General features: G+C 38.5%; 1 protein-coding gene across 5 annotated transcripts in view; it reads right to left on the bottom strand.

Annotated features, from left to right (window-relative positions):
* Positions 1 to 14,637, bottom strand: part of SPG11 (SPG11 vesicle trafficking associated, spatacsin) — a 92,770-nt gene that overhangs the window by 32,089 nt on the left and 46,044 nt on the right. For all 5 annotated transcript variants that reach the window (XM_078079417.1, XM_078079418.1, XM_078079419.1 and 2 more), the window contains exons 23-27: positions 14,522 to 14,630; positions 13,182 to 13,341; positions 12,543 to 12,815; positions 11,512 to 11,712; positions 10,663 to 10,770 (exon numbers count right to left, since the gene is read on the bottom strand). In XM_078079417.1, the coding sequence (XP_077935543.1) occupies positions 10,663 to 10,770; positions 11,512 to 11,712; positions 12,543 to 12,815; positions 13,182 to 13,341; positions 14,522 to 14,630 (851 nt within the window). The remainder of the gene's footprint in view (positions 1 to 10,662; positions 10,771 to 11,511; positions 11,713 to 12,542; positions 12,816 to 13,181; positions 13,342 to 14,521; positions 14,631 to 14,637) is intronic.

The following is a 14,637-nucleotide window of genomic DNA, read 5'->3' as shown; positions in this document are numbered from 1 at the left end:
AAAGTTGGAAGAAAACACTAAAAAGAAATGAGCTATTAAGCCATGAAAAGACATGGAGGAAACTTAAATACATATCGCTAAGTGGAAGAAGCCAGTCTGAAAAGTCTATGTTCCATATAATTCCAATTTATACCACATTCTGGAAAAGGCAAAACTGTGGAGATAGTAAAAAGATCAGTGGTTGCCTGGGGTTGGGAGTGGGAAGGGATAAATAGGTAGAAAACAGAAGATATTTTAGGGCAGTGAGACTACTTTGTAGGACACTATTATAACAATGCATGTATGCAGTTATTCATTTCTCCAAATGTATACCTAAAGAATGTACAACACCAAGAGTAAACCCGAAGGTAAACAATGGATTTGGGGTGATTATGATGTGTCACTATAGGTTCATCCTTGGTAACAAATGGACTGTTCTGGTGAGTGATACTGATAATGGGGAGGCTCTAAATGTGTGGGAGCAGGGGATATATGGGAAATCTCTGAACTTTCCTCTTAAATTTGTGATTAACTAAAACTACTCTAAAAAATAAATTCCTTTTAAAAACGTGGGGATGGGGGGGGCGGGCGTTGGTGCAGAGTAGAAAGTACCAGGATCTGTCTCCTCACTTAGACAACTGCACTGGCAAGATCTGTTCAATGCAATTATTTTGGAACTCTAGAGTCTGTTGAAGGCTTTCCAGTTCCAGAGGAAGACCTAATGGAAAGTAAATTGCTGATAATCTTGTTCAATTTCTGTCCTTAGCAGTGCTGGCTACCCACTCCCCACCCTTAGCCACATGGGAGGCAGCTGGGCATGTACATGTTTCTGCAGCAGCTTGCGCACGGCTTGTAGAAGTTGCGGGGACAAAAAGGAACCTATCCTCCAAATATCAAAAATTGGTGCTCTGTTGTTTCCGACCATAGAGGTGCAGGCAAGGAGGTGGGCCGCCATTGTTGTTTCACCTCACCCACTGGTGCCAGCCCCTCCCCCTCCAACTGAACAGACTTCCAGAGATTTAAAGGGCTGGCACCAGGTCGCCTGGGTGGCTCAGTTGGTTAAGCGTCTGCCTTCGGCTCAGGTCATGATCCCAGGGTTCTGGCATCAAGTCCCACATCGGGCTCCCTGCTCAGCGGGGAACCTGCTTCTCCCTCTGCCTCTCCCTCTGGCTTGTGCTCTCTTGCTTTCTCTCTCTCTCAAATAAATAAATAAAATCTTTAAAAAAAAATAAAAAAAATAAAGAACTGGCAGCCTTTTCCTCCCCACTCCCTTCATTTTCTGCTTTTTTCCCTCTTGGGAGCCAAACATTAAAGATTAGGACAATTAAAAACAACTGCATATATGAGGAAAATTAGAAAGTGACTCTGTATATGCAGGGAAAGGCTCAGAAAAGACCTGAGAAGACCTTAGGTTTACACTTCATGCCAATCCTTGGCACAGAAATGACTTTTGACCATCCAAAACCCAAAAATAACAAAAAAACAATAACAAAAACTACAAGCCCTGGGGAAGTGGGAGAATCTGATTTCCAGGGTCACCACATTATTAGATCCAAATGTCCAGAGTTCAACAGAGAATCACAAGGTATACAAAGAAACAGGAAAATAGGGCTCATTCAAAGAGGAAAAAAAAATTGACAGAAACTGTTCCTAAAACAGACCTAGTGGCAGATACACTAGACACAGATTTTTTTTCTTTTTTTTTTTAATTAACTAGACACAGATTTTAAAACAACTGTTTTAACTAAAGAAGATGTAGAGAAAGTCAAGAAAACAATGTGTGAACAAAATGGAAATATCAACAAAGAGAAAAACCTAAAAAAAACAAAATTCTAGAGCTGAAAAGTAAAATAACAATGAAAGTAAAATTAAAATAACAAATTTACTAGAGGGATTGAAAGGCAGATGTGAGCACGCAGAATTAAAAATCAGCAAATTTAAAAGCAGGACAGTGGAAATCATGAAGTTTGAGGAAGAGAAAGAAGAAGACTGAAGAAAAGCAAACGGAGCCCTAAGAGACCTATGGGACATTATCAAGTGGACTAACATAAGTATCATGTAAGTCCCAGAAGAAGAAAGGAGTAGAGAAAATATTTGAAGAAATAATGGCTGAAAACTTCCCAAACCTGATGAAAGACATGAATATAAACAAAATATAAACATCTAAGAAGTTCAACAAACTCTAAGCGAGATGAACTGAAAGAAACCCATAATGAGATACATTATAATCAAACTTGCTTAAGATAAAGAACAAAAAAAGAAATTTGGAAGTAATAGGAGAAAAGTCGCAGATCAAATACAAGGGACCCTCAAGAAGATTATCTGCAGAGTTCTCACCAGAAACTTCGGAGGCCAGAAGACAGTGGGCTGATATATTTAAAGTGCTCAAAGAAAAATACTGTCATCAAGTGTCCTATATCCAGCAGAACTATCCTTCAAAAGTGAGGGGAAAATTAAGACATTCCCAAGGAAACAAAAGCTGAGGGGGTCTGACCACTAGACTGGCCTTGCCAAGAAGTCTGTAAGGTAAAATGAAAGGACACTAGACGGTACCTCAAAGCCATATGCAGAAATAAAGAGCCCAATAAACGTAAATACACGGGCAATTATAAAAGCCAGTATTAGCGGGGCGCCTGGGTGGCTCAGTCGTTAAGCGTCTGCCTTCGGCTCAGGTCATGATCCCAGGGTCCTGGGATCGAGCCCGGCATTGGGCTCCCTGCTCCGTGGGAAGCCTGCTTCTCCCTCTCCCACTCCTCCTGCTTGTGTTCCCTCTCTCACTGTGTCGCTTTCTGTCAAATAAATAAATAAAATCTTAATTACTGTAGCAGTGGGTTTCTGTTTTCCATGTGATTTAAGAGACTAATGCATATAAAGAAAAAAGAACAGTTATTAGTATAAAAGCTGGTATTACTGTAACTTTGGTTTGTAACCCCAAATCTTGTTTTCTTCATAATTTAAGAGACTAATGCCCTGAAAGGAATTATTTATGTTTTGGGGCACATAATGTATAAAGATGTAATCTGGTGACATCAACAACTAAAAGGTGTAAGGTCAGAGCTGCAAAGGAGCACTTTTCATATGTTATTGAAGTTAAGCTGGCATAAATTCATGGTAACCAAAAATAAAACAGCTATAGGATAAGCACAAAATGAAATGAGAAAGGAATTTAAACATGTCACTACAAAAAATCAACTAAACACAAAAGAAAATAGTAATGTGGGAAATGAGAAACAAAAAAGCTACAAGGTATAAAGAAAACCAACAGCACAATGGCAGAAACAAGTTCTTCCTGGTCCGTAATTACTTCAAATGTAAATGGATTAAGCTCTCCAATTAAAAGACCGAGATTAGCAGAATAGACAAAAACACATGATCCAACTATGTGCTGTCTACAAGAGACTCACTTGAGATCCAAAGACATAAACAGGTTGAAAGTGGAAGGATGGAAAGAAGTACTCCATGCAAATAGTAACAAAGAAAAGCAAGGGTGGCTATAATAGTATCAGACAAAATAAACATTAAACTTTGTCTCTTGTAAGAGACAAAGAAGGAGATTAGATACTAATAAAATGTTCAATACAGCAAGAAAATATAGCAATTATAAACATTTACATACGTAATGACAGATGATCAAAAGCAAAAGCTGATGGAATTGAAGGGAGAAACAGAAAGTTCTACAATAACAGTTGAAGACTTCAATACCTCACTCACAATAATGGATAGAATGAGACAGAGATAAGAAAATAGAGGCCTTAACACAATAAACTGAATGGATTAACAGACATATAAAGAATGTTCTACCCAAGAACAATAGAAAACACATTCTTCTCAAGTGCACATGAGATATTTTCCAGGAGAGACCATATGTTAAGCCATAAGTTTCAATAGATTTTAAAAGACAGATATACAAAATATTTCTTCTGACTACAATGGGATAAAATTAGAAGTCATCATTATCAAAAGGAAAACTGAAAATTCACAAAATCATGGAAATTAAACAACACGTTTTTATAAAGAGAGAAGTCTCAAATTACTAAAATCAGAAATGAACGTGGGGCCATTACTACCCATTCCACAGAAATAAAAGGGATTATAAGAGAGTACTATGAACAACTGCATGCCAAAAAGTGGGTAACTTATGAAATGGGCAAATTCCTTGAAACGTAAAACCTACCAAGACTAAATCACAAATAAATAGATAATGTTAATAGACCTATAGCTAGTAAGGAGACTGACTCAGAAATCAAAAATCTCCCACAAAGGAGAGGGTGTATTTCTGGACTTCAGTGGTGAATTCTAAAAACATTTAAAGAACTATGAGCAACCTTTCTCAAACTTTCCCAAGTTACTGAAGAGGAGGGAACTCCTCCAAACTCATTTTATGAAACCAGCATAATCTGGATACTAAAGAGATGAAGACACTATAAGAAAACTATAGACCAGTATCTCTTATGAACACTGATGTAAAAATCCTCAACAGAATACTGGCAAACTGAATTCAGCAGCATATTAAAAGGATTATTCACCATTATCAAATGTGATTTATTCCCTGGGATGAAAGGATGGTACAACATACAAAAATAAATAAATAAATCAATCAATGGATATATCACATCAACAGAACGTAAGAAAAAAAAACCCACATGATTATTTCAATTGATGTAAAAAAAAGTATTTGACAAAATTCAATACTATTTCAAGGTTAAAAAAAAAAACTCAACAAATTGGGAATAGAAAGAAACTATCCTACATAATAAAAGCCAGACTGAACATTTTACTCAATGGTGAAGGACTGAAACCATTCTTCTCAGATCAGGAAGAAGGCAAGGATGTCTGTTTTCAACACTTCTATTCCACACAATATTGAAAGTTCTAGCCAGAGCCTTTAGGCAAGGGAAAAAAAAAAAAAAAGGAGCACCCAGTTTGGAAAAGAAATAAAATTATTTCTGCAGATGATATGATCCTATATGTAGAAAACCCTAATGATTACACACACACACACACACACACACACACACACACATTCAATAAATGAATTCAGCAAAGTAGCAGGATAGAGAGTCAACACGCAAAAATCAGTTGCATTTCTATACACAAACACTGAACAATCCATAAAGGAAACAATTCCATTTCCAAAAGCATCAAAAAGAATAAATTACTTAGGAATTAACCAAAGAAGTAAAAGACTTGTACAGTAAAAATTATAAAATACTGCTGAAATTAAAGACATAAATAAATGCAACTTCCAATTTCATAGGTTGGAAGCCTTAATGTTGTTAAAACAATACTATCCAAAGCGATCTTTGAATTCAATGCAATCCCTATCAAAATCCCAATGATGTGTTTTTACAGAAATAGGAAAACCCATCCTAAAATCATTTGGGATCTTAAGGGACCCTCAATAGCCAAAATAATCTTGAAAAAGAAAAACTCATGTTCCCTGATTTCAAAACTTACTACAAAGCTGTAGTAATCAAACATGTACTATTGGCATAGAGACATAAAGACTAATAGAACAGAAAGTCCAGAAATACACCCTCACATATATGGTCTAATGATTTTTGACAAGGGTGCCAAGACTATTCAATGAGGAAAGGACAATATTTTCAACAAATGGTGCTAGGAAAACTGAATTTCCACATGCAAAAGAATGAAGCTGGACCCTTACCTAACACATACACAAAAATTACCTCAAAATGGGCTAAGAACCAAAATATGAGACCTAACACAATAAAAACTCTTAGAAGAAAACACAGGACAAAAGCTTCACAACACTAGATTTGGCAATAACTTCTTGGATAGGACACCAAAGGCACAAGTAACAAGGGAAAAAAATAGGCAAATTGAACTTCATGAACACTTAAAAAAATTGTGCATCTAAAGACACTATCATCAGTAAAAAGGCAGCCCAAAGAGTGGGAGAAATTATGTGCAAATTATATATAATTAATATGTTAATGGGGATTACTTCAATAATATACAAAATTCCTAAAAACAACAACAAAATAAACAACAAAATTCAAAAATGGGCAAAGGACTTAAATAGACATTTCTTCAAAGATGATATACAAATGGCCAATAAGCATGAGAAGATGCTCAACATCATTAATCATTAGGAAAACGCAAATCGAAACTACTATGAGACACTACCTCATACCCATTAGGATAACTACTATCAAAAAAACAGAAAACCATGGGGTGCCTGGCTGGCTGAGCCGGTAGAGCATGCAACTCTTGATCTTGGGGTCTCCACATTGGGTGTAGAGCTTACTTAAAAACAAAACAAGTGTTGAGGAGGATGTGGAGAGACTGGAACCTTGTATACTGTTGTGGCAATGTAAAACGGTACGGCCTCTACAGAAAGCAGTATGACAGGTCCTCAAAATATTAAAGATAGAGTTATCATATCATCCAGCAATTCCACTTCTGGGAGGAATACCCAAAAGAACTGAAAGCAGGATCTCGAAGAGATTATTTGTATACCATGTTCACAGTAGCATAATTAAAATGTGGAAGCTACCCAAATATTCATGGATAGAGGAATGGATAGCAAAATGTGGCATATACATAAAATGAAATTTTTTTTCATTTTAGAAGTTATTTTTATTGTGGAAAAGATCATATATGCAAAAGCATGCATAAAATATATCTACACTGTTTAAGGAAAAATAAAAACAATTTTGATGCTGAATATACAAGGTGAAGAAATGGAACTCTATTAGTAGCTTAGATTACCCCTCCTGGATGACATCACATCCCTACAATCTCCCTCCCAGGAGCAAACGTTATCCTCATTTTTTTTTCCTTTACAATTTTTATTTAAATTCAATTAATTAACATATAATGTATTATTAGTTTCAGAGGTAGAGGTCAGTGACTCATCAGTCTTATATAATACCCAGTGCTCATTACATCATGTGGCCCTCCTTAATGCCCATCACCCAGTTACTCCGTCCCTCTGCCCACCTCCCGTCCAGCAACCCTCAGGTTCTTTCCTATGATTAAGAGTCTCTTATGGGGGCGCCTGGATGGCTCAGTTGGTTAAGTGACTGCCTTCGGCTCAGGTCATGATCCTGGAGTCCCTGGATCGAGTCCCGTATTGGGCTCCCTGCTCGACAGGGAGTCCGCTTCTCCCTCTGACCCTCCCCCCTCTCATGTGCTCTCTCTCTCATTCTCTCTCTCCCAAATAAATAAAATCTTTAAAAAAAAAAAAGTCTCTTATGGTTTGTCCCCCTCTCTGGTTTCATCTTGTTTTATTTTTTCCTCTCTTCCCCTATGATCCTCTGTTTTGTTTCTTAATATGAGTGAGATCATATGATAATTGTCTTTCTCTGATTGACTTATTTTGCTTAGTATAATACTCTCTAGTTCCAACCACGTCACTGCAAATGGCAAGATTTCACTTTTGATGGCTGAGTAGTATTCCACTGAATATATATACCACATCTTCTTTATCCATTCATCTGTCGATGGACATCTGCACTCTTTCCATAGTTTGGCTATTGTGGACATTGCTGCTATAAACATTGGGGTGCATGTGCCCCTTAGGATCATTACATTTGTATCTTTGGGGTAAATATGCAGGAGTTTAATTGTTGGGTTGTATGATAGCTCTATTTTCAATCTTCTGAGGAACCTCCATACTGTTTTCCAGAGTGGCTGCACCAGCTTGCATTCCTACCAACAGTGTAAGAGGGTTCCCCTTTCTCTTCATCCTCGCCAACATCTGTCGTTTCCTGACTTGTTCATTTTAGCCATTCTGAGTAGTGTGAGGTGATATCTCATTGAGGTTTTGATTTGTATTTCCCTGATGCCAAATGATGTGGAGCACTCTTTCATGTGTCTGTTGGCCATTTGGATGTCTTCTTTGCAGAAATGTCTGCTCATGTCTTCTGCCCATTTCTTGATTGGATTATTTGTTCTTTGGGTGTTGAGTTTGATAAGTTCTTTATAGATTTTGGATACTAGCCCTTTATCTGATTAAGACATTTGCAAATATCAGGGTGCCTGGGTGGCTCAGTCGTTAAGCGTCTGCCTTCGGCTCAGGTCGTGATCCCGGGGTCCTGGGATCGAGCCCCACATCAGGCTCCCTGCTCAGTGGGGAGCCTGCTTCTCCCTCTCCCACTCCCCCTGCTTGTGTTCCCTCTCTCACTGTCTCTCTCTCTGTCAAATAAATAAATAAAATCTTAAAAAAGTAAAAAAAAGTAAAAAAAAAAAAAGACATTTGCAAATATCTTCTCCCATTCTGTAGGTTGTCTTTGGTTTTGTCAACTGTTTCCTTTGCTATGCAAAAACTTTTTATCTTGATGAAGTCCCAATAGTTTATTTTTGCCTTTTGTTTCCCTTGCCTTTGGAGACGTGTCTAGCAAGAAATTGCTGCGGCCGAGGTCGAAGAGGTTGCTGCCTGTGTTCTTCTCTAGGATTTTGATAGATTCCTGTCTCACGTTTAGGTCTTTCATCCATTTTGAGTCTATTTTTGTGTATGGTGTAAGGAAATGGTCCAGTTTCATTCTTCTCCATGGGGCTGTCCAATTTTCCCAACACCATTTGTTAAAGAGACTGTCTTTTATACTACTGGATATTCTTTCCTACTTTGTCGAAGATTAGTTGACCATAGAGTTGAGGGTCCATTCCTGGGTTCTCTATTCTGTTCCACTGATCTGTGTCTGTTTTTGTGCCAGCACCATACTGTCTTGATGATCACAGCTTTGTAATATAGCTTGAAGTCGGAATTGTGATACCACCAGCTTTGGTTTTCTTTTTCAACATTCCTTTTGCTATTCAGGGTCTTTTCTGTTTCCATACAAATTTTAGGATTATTTGTTCCAGCTCTGTGAAAAATGTTGATGGTGTTTTGATAGGGATTGCACTGAATGTATAGATTACTCTAGGTAGCATAAGCATTTTAACAATATTTGTTCTTCCCATCCATGAGCATGTAATGTTTTTCCATTTCTTTGTGTCTTCTCAATTTCTTTCATGAGTGTTCTATAGTTTTCAGAGTATAGATCCTTTGCCTCTTTGGTTAGGTTTATTCCCAGATATCTTACAGTTTTTGGTGCAATTGTAAATGGAATTGACTCCTTAATTTCTCTTTCTTCTGTCTCATTGTTAGTGTATAAAAATGCAACTGATTTCTGTGCATTGACTTTACATCCTGACATTTTGCTTAATTCCTATATGAGTTCTAGCAATTTTGGGGTGGAGTCTTTTGGGTTTTTCACAGAGAGTATCATGTCATCGGCGAAGAGTGAGAGTTTGACTTCTTCTTTGCCGATTTGAATGCCAAAATTTTATTTCTTTTTGTTGTCTGACTACTGAGGCCAGGGCTTCTAGTTCTATGTTGAACAACAGTGAGGAGAGTGGACATCCCTGCCGTGTTCCTGACCTTAGGGGAAAGGCTCTGTTTTTCCCCAACATACAATGGAATTTTATTCAGCATTTAAAAGGAACGAAATTCTGCATTCTACATGGATGAAACTTGATACTATGCCAAGTGAAATAAACCATTCATAAAAAGACAAATATCGTATGATTCCACTTATATGAGGTACTTAAAGTAGCCAAATCATAAAGACAAAAAAGTAGAATTGTGATTGCCAGGGGCTGGGAATAAAGGAGTTCTTGTTTAATGGGTATAGAGTTTCCGTTTTACAACATGAAAAGGGTGAGGGGGATGGATGGTGGTAATGGTCGCACAACAATGGGAATGTATTTAATACCACTGAACTGTACACTTAATGGTTAAAATGGTAAATGGTACGTGTATTTTGCTCCAAAAAATAATTAACAACTCAAAAGAAAAGAAAGAAAAGATATCTGGTAGAGCCCCAACCATGGAGAGTGACAAACTAAGGAAATTAACGTTCCTATTTGCTGTGATTTTGGAACCTCAAGCATATCTGAATAACTGATTCAATATTTTCAAACAATATAACTTTTAAACCTTCATTATGGTTACTGATTGAGAGCAAAAGCCTATACTGAGGTTCCACTGTGACATGTTTGTTGGGTAGAACCAGTATATAGTTTTGTCTCATTTATCACAGAGTTCTTGTGGGGTCAAGAAAGCAAAAGTGCTAAAACCCCAAGCAGGACTAAGGCACATTTTTTTTCGTTCCTTATGACTTTCTCTTTTCTTCCATAGGGTTAATTAGCTCCACATGATAAATAGGCCTGAAACAAGCACTAAATAGGTACAGCCTGAAATTGACCACACGGCTCAGCATCATTTGGACAGGGATCATGAGGACTGTTGATGAAAAAATCCATTACTGTCGGTCACAGTGAATAACGCAGTATTAAACACCCTTCACACTCAATGCTGTTGGAGTTATCTTAGAGTGGCAAAATGTGGCCCATGAACCACCACACTCCTCTTGAGCATCCATAGCAGGTCCTGTTAATCCCTTTCCCACTAAGCTTGGCTGCAGGTCAGGACACTGATCAGAATTAGCACATTAGATGAAACTTCTCTGTCATGCCTGGCAACTGAGGTGCTGTAGGCAAGGCCACTGTAACTCCTGTCCTGTCTCCCCACCTCTGGAACAGTACAAATGAGTTAGTTTGAATTATGCCACATATCAGCTACTCGCCTGCTGTCATAGCCTGACTACTAGCAGGTAACAGGCCACTCGAACCAATTTCAGATCAGTGACAAAGAGCAGTAGGGTTCCAACTTACAGTTTCAAAGCTCTTTTGGAACTCCAGAAGTTTAGCTTCAGCTTCCTTATAATTCTTGAAGAACATACACAGTTCATACATCTCCATCATCAACAGTAGTGGGGAATCCTTTGAGGAAGAGTTTGGATAAAATTACAAAATCGTGAAGTCAATCAATAGTATTTTCTCAATGAAAAATGACAATATAAGAAGTTAAAGACATAAGTACTACTAATAACAGTTTCATAGAATTAAGTCATATCTGTTAAAAAGAAAGGAGGTTAAATTTATATTTCTTTTACCTTTTAGAAAAAAGATATTCAGGCCAGGTACACCTACTCAACAGTCTGTTTTCTGTCTGTTCTGTATTTGGTCCACTGCCCAAGAGCTGGAGACATTCCACTAGATGGTGCTAGGGTACCTCTACATACACTCCTGGAAAATGGGCTCCACTGAGCTGCCAACCTACTGCTGTCTGTGGCATTTCTATCATTTTGGTGGGAGCTTTTCAGTCAGAAGACAGGAATTTTGGAATGAGAAAGTATAGATCTGAACTATAAACACACTACTTACTAAAGTACTTTGAGACCCTGGGCATGTTACTTAAATTCTGTGAGCCTGAGTTTATTACTCTAAAATGAGGATACTACCACTTCATAACGTCTTCATATAATATTATCTTTCTATAGGATTATTGTGAAAACTGATGAAAATAATATATATAAAGTTCTTTGCTAAATAAATGGTAGTTCTGTTATCATTATTTGTTGTTGGCTAAAAAAAACAGATAAAAACAATTGAAAAAGTCAATGGGGATATTCTGAAGTAACCCTTTTAGATACAGGAATGACATGAAGTGGCTATCACTACCTTAAAGAAAAGTTGGAAACCTCTGATGAGAGTTTTGCTCTTCTGCTTTGTTAATAATGTTCTCCAGATGACTGAGAGGTCTTGAAGGTCCCACATGTGTTCTTCCATTGAGCCCCGAATGTGTTCTGTTGCTTCAGCTGCAACACTGTCCTCCACAGACGTGATGATCCAAACACAGAGACAAGGAATAGTACTGGCATCCTACCACAGGATGAAAACTTTTCAAAATAAAATAACATTTGTGTCTGGATTACCTGACAGAGGGACTTGGGGGCTCCCAGCAATGCTACAAACATGGGTAGAGATTTCCTGTTTAGAACAAGTTACCTCAATAAATTGGTTAAACTAGCTTGAAAAGCCTCCAAACATGGAATAAACTCTAATGAACAACCAAGGGACTATTATAAACTGTTCTGTAGAGTGTAACCTATCAAAAGACCAAGAGACTGAGCGGAAGTTGTAGAAGTACTAAGTATAAGAAAACAAGACTGGCGGGCGCCTGGGTGGCTCAGTCGTTAAGCGTCTGCCTTCGGCTCAGGTCATGATCCCGGGGTCCTGGGATCGAGTCCCACATCGGGCTCCCTGCTCGGCGGGAAGCCTGCTTCTCCCTTTCCCACTCCCCCTGCTTGTGTTCCTGCTCTCGCTATCTCTCACTCTGTCAAATAAGTAAATAAAATCTTTAAAAAAAAAAAAAAAGAAAACAAGACTGGCTTCCACAGAAATGCTGATCAAGGTACTGTCTAGAGCATCCCACTTCTCTGCTCAAGAGTCAGGGTCCTTTCTCTATGACTGCCAACCAGGAACCAAGGCTCGGACCACTTAAGTTAACGGAATATTAAGGTAAAAGAAGTGTACTAGATAGCCCGGAGCCTAAGCTGGAAAAGCACAAAAGTTACAGTGACCTTGAAAACATGGCAGAGCCTCACTGTCATCATCACCCCACTTCCTCTCTGATTATCAGCCTTCCCTGTCCCTTTCCATTGTTTCTATTGCTCTATGGGTCCTTAATTTAGGCTTCTCATTATCCTCACCTGGAGACATGAGGCCAGGACACTAAGGATAGGGGCTTGTTGTTTCACTGCTTCAGCTAGGAGCCAGCACCAGGAGTTTGGCTCCTCTGAGCACCGAAGCAGAACTTCAAAAAAATCAGCCATCTCTTCTTTGTTTCTCTGGAGTTCCTGGGGGGCCCTGCTACAGACTTGATCACTGTCCATTCTGGAGTTAGACACTGAGGTCAAGTTCTCAAAAGCCAGTCTTAAGTGGTCTTGAAGGACAGGACTGAAATACTGAAGAAGAGATTTCACCTAGAAAACATATTAGATGATAAAGACCAATTTCATCTAGAGCTGAAAAATGTTAGAGAAAAGCAGAGGCAAAATTGTTCTTTCTCACCCTGAACTGTGTGTGTGGGAAGTGACCATATCATTTTACAAAGTTATTTGTTGCTTTGGAGTGAATTTCCATATTTAATCTGGAGTCACAAAAACTCTTCCTTCAGCTTTTTAGTACTAATGACTAATCCTGTCTGATGCCAACCCACCGAAATCTTAGTAAAAACAGTAGTATCATAGAAAACAAAAGCCTAGGTATACACAACAGAAAGAACACTATTTGTCCTCCCAGAAGTCTTCCAATTTCCTCTGCTTGAATGGCAACAAATGGTGGCTTACCTCCTCTGGGTGATAGTTATGGAGTTGGCTGTGAATAATGAACTGTAACCAGTCGTTTGCTTTGGCACATTCTCTGAGGTAAGATGTGCTCAGTTTCACATTGTGAAGCCTGCAGAACTGTACTGCTAATGCCCACTGGCTGCTAGATTCACTAGATATCCTGTAATTGGAAGTTGGGGCAGTAGAGAAAAAAAAATTGTTAAAATATAGCTTTAGTTTAAATGGAAAATTAGTAAAAATTAAACAAATTTAACTGCAGCATATTCTCTAAAAAACCTTTCAACAAATACCAAATGTTTATTAGGCTGCTTTGGAAAATAAAGAAAAAAGAGGGCTCTTGCATCCACAATGGATAAAAGCTTTCTTAGCATACTGGCAGAATGCATTCCTTTTATCAACCAAGTATCTATCCATAGATAGATTATACTAGCTATATACCATCCTTAGGAGAATTGAGTAAATAGTCACTCAAGAAATTTCCTGAGTGCTTAATTGTTTTGCATGATTCAATTTAGAGTATCAGAGCCCAGACAGGTGCTTGGGCTTCCTCAGTTAGGGGGGAGTACTTGTTCCTGCTCATAGCTGGAAACTGTTGAGAACAGAGTCACTGATAGCAGGTACAAGAGAATGGTGCATTCCCAGAGTCTGGGGTGGCTAGGTCACCCCAGGTGGCATAGCACAGAGGAAAGATGGCATAAATGTGTAAGTAGAGGGGTTTTTGTGGATAGATGGTTACCTCAACTTTCATTATCAACTAATATATATTAGCAAGAGAAAATTAAGGAACTCACTTAGAATCAAATTTTATGAGATCCATATCCCACCTCTTCTCTCTTTTTTTTTTTTTCTTTTTCTTAGAGAGAGAGCAAGGGAGGACAGAAGAGAGAATCTTAAGCAGGCTCCATGCCCAGCGCAGAGCCTGATTCAGGGTTCGATCTCACAACCCTGAGATCATGACCTGAGCCAAAATCAAGGGTCAGAGGCTTAACCGACTGAGCCACCCAGGTGCCCCCATCCCATATCTTCTTAAATGATTTCAACATGTAACACATAAGAGACTTCTCTGACCAGCAGGGCAGTGGAGGAGACAGAGCTCTTCTCTATCTCTTGGAAACTCTATCTCTAAAGAGTGAATAATTAGCTGCACCCTCCCTTTACTGATGGCAAGAAGCAATTAAAACCCACTGTCCATTCACTGAGTGTCTGCTATACGCTGGCTGAGTAAGAAGGCCTGAAGGGATTGGTAAAAACATCTGAGGTGTTGGAAGAAAGACTAGGCAAATACAGATTGGAAGAATAAAGCTTGCTGGAAAAGAGAATGAGGCTGCAATTCAACAAACCTCTTTATTTCCTGCTGCTGAATGCTGTTCCATATACCTTCTTCTAAGAGGATAAGCAATTCCTCTATGGTGGCCTTTTCACCCACAGCCAGTTTAGATAGTTTTTCAGCTGTAAG

This window comes from Halichoerus grypus, chromosome 8 (assembly GCF_964656455.1).
Source record: "Halichoerus grypus chromosome 8, mHalGry1.hap1.1, whole genome shotgun sequence".
NCBI lineage: Eukaryota > Metazoa > Chordata > Mammalia > Carnivora > Phocidae > Halichoerus > Halichoerus grypus.
This window is presented reverse-complemented; position numbering and strand designations above follow the sequence as displayed.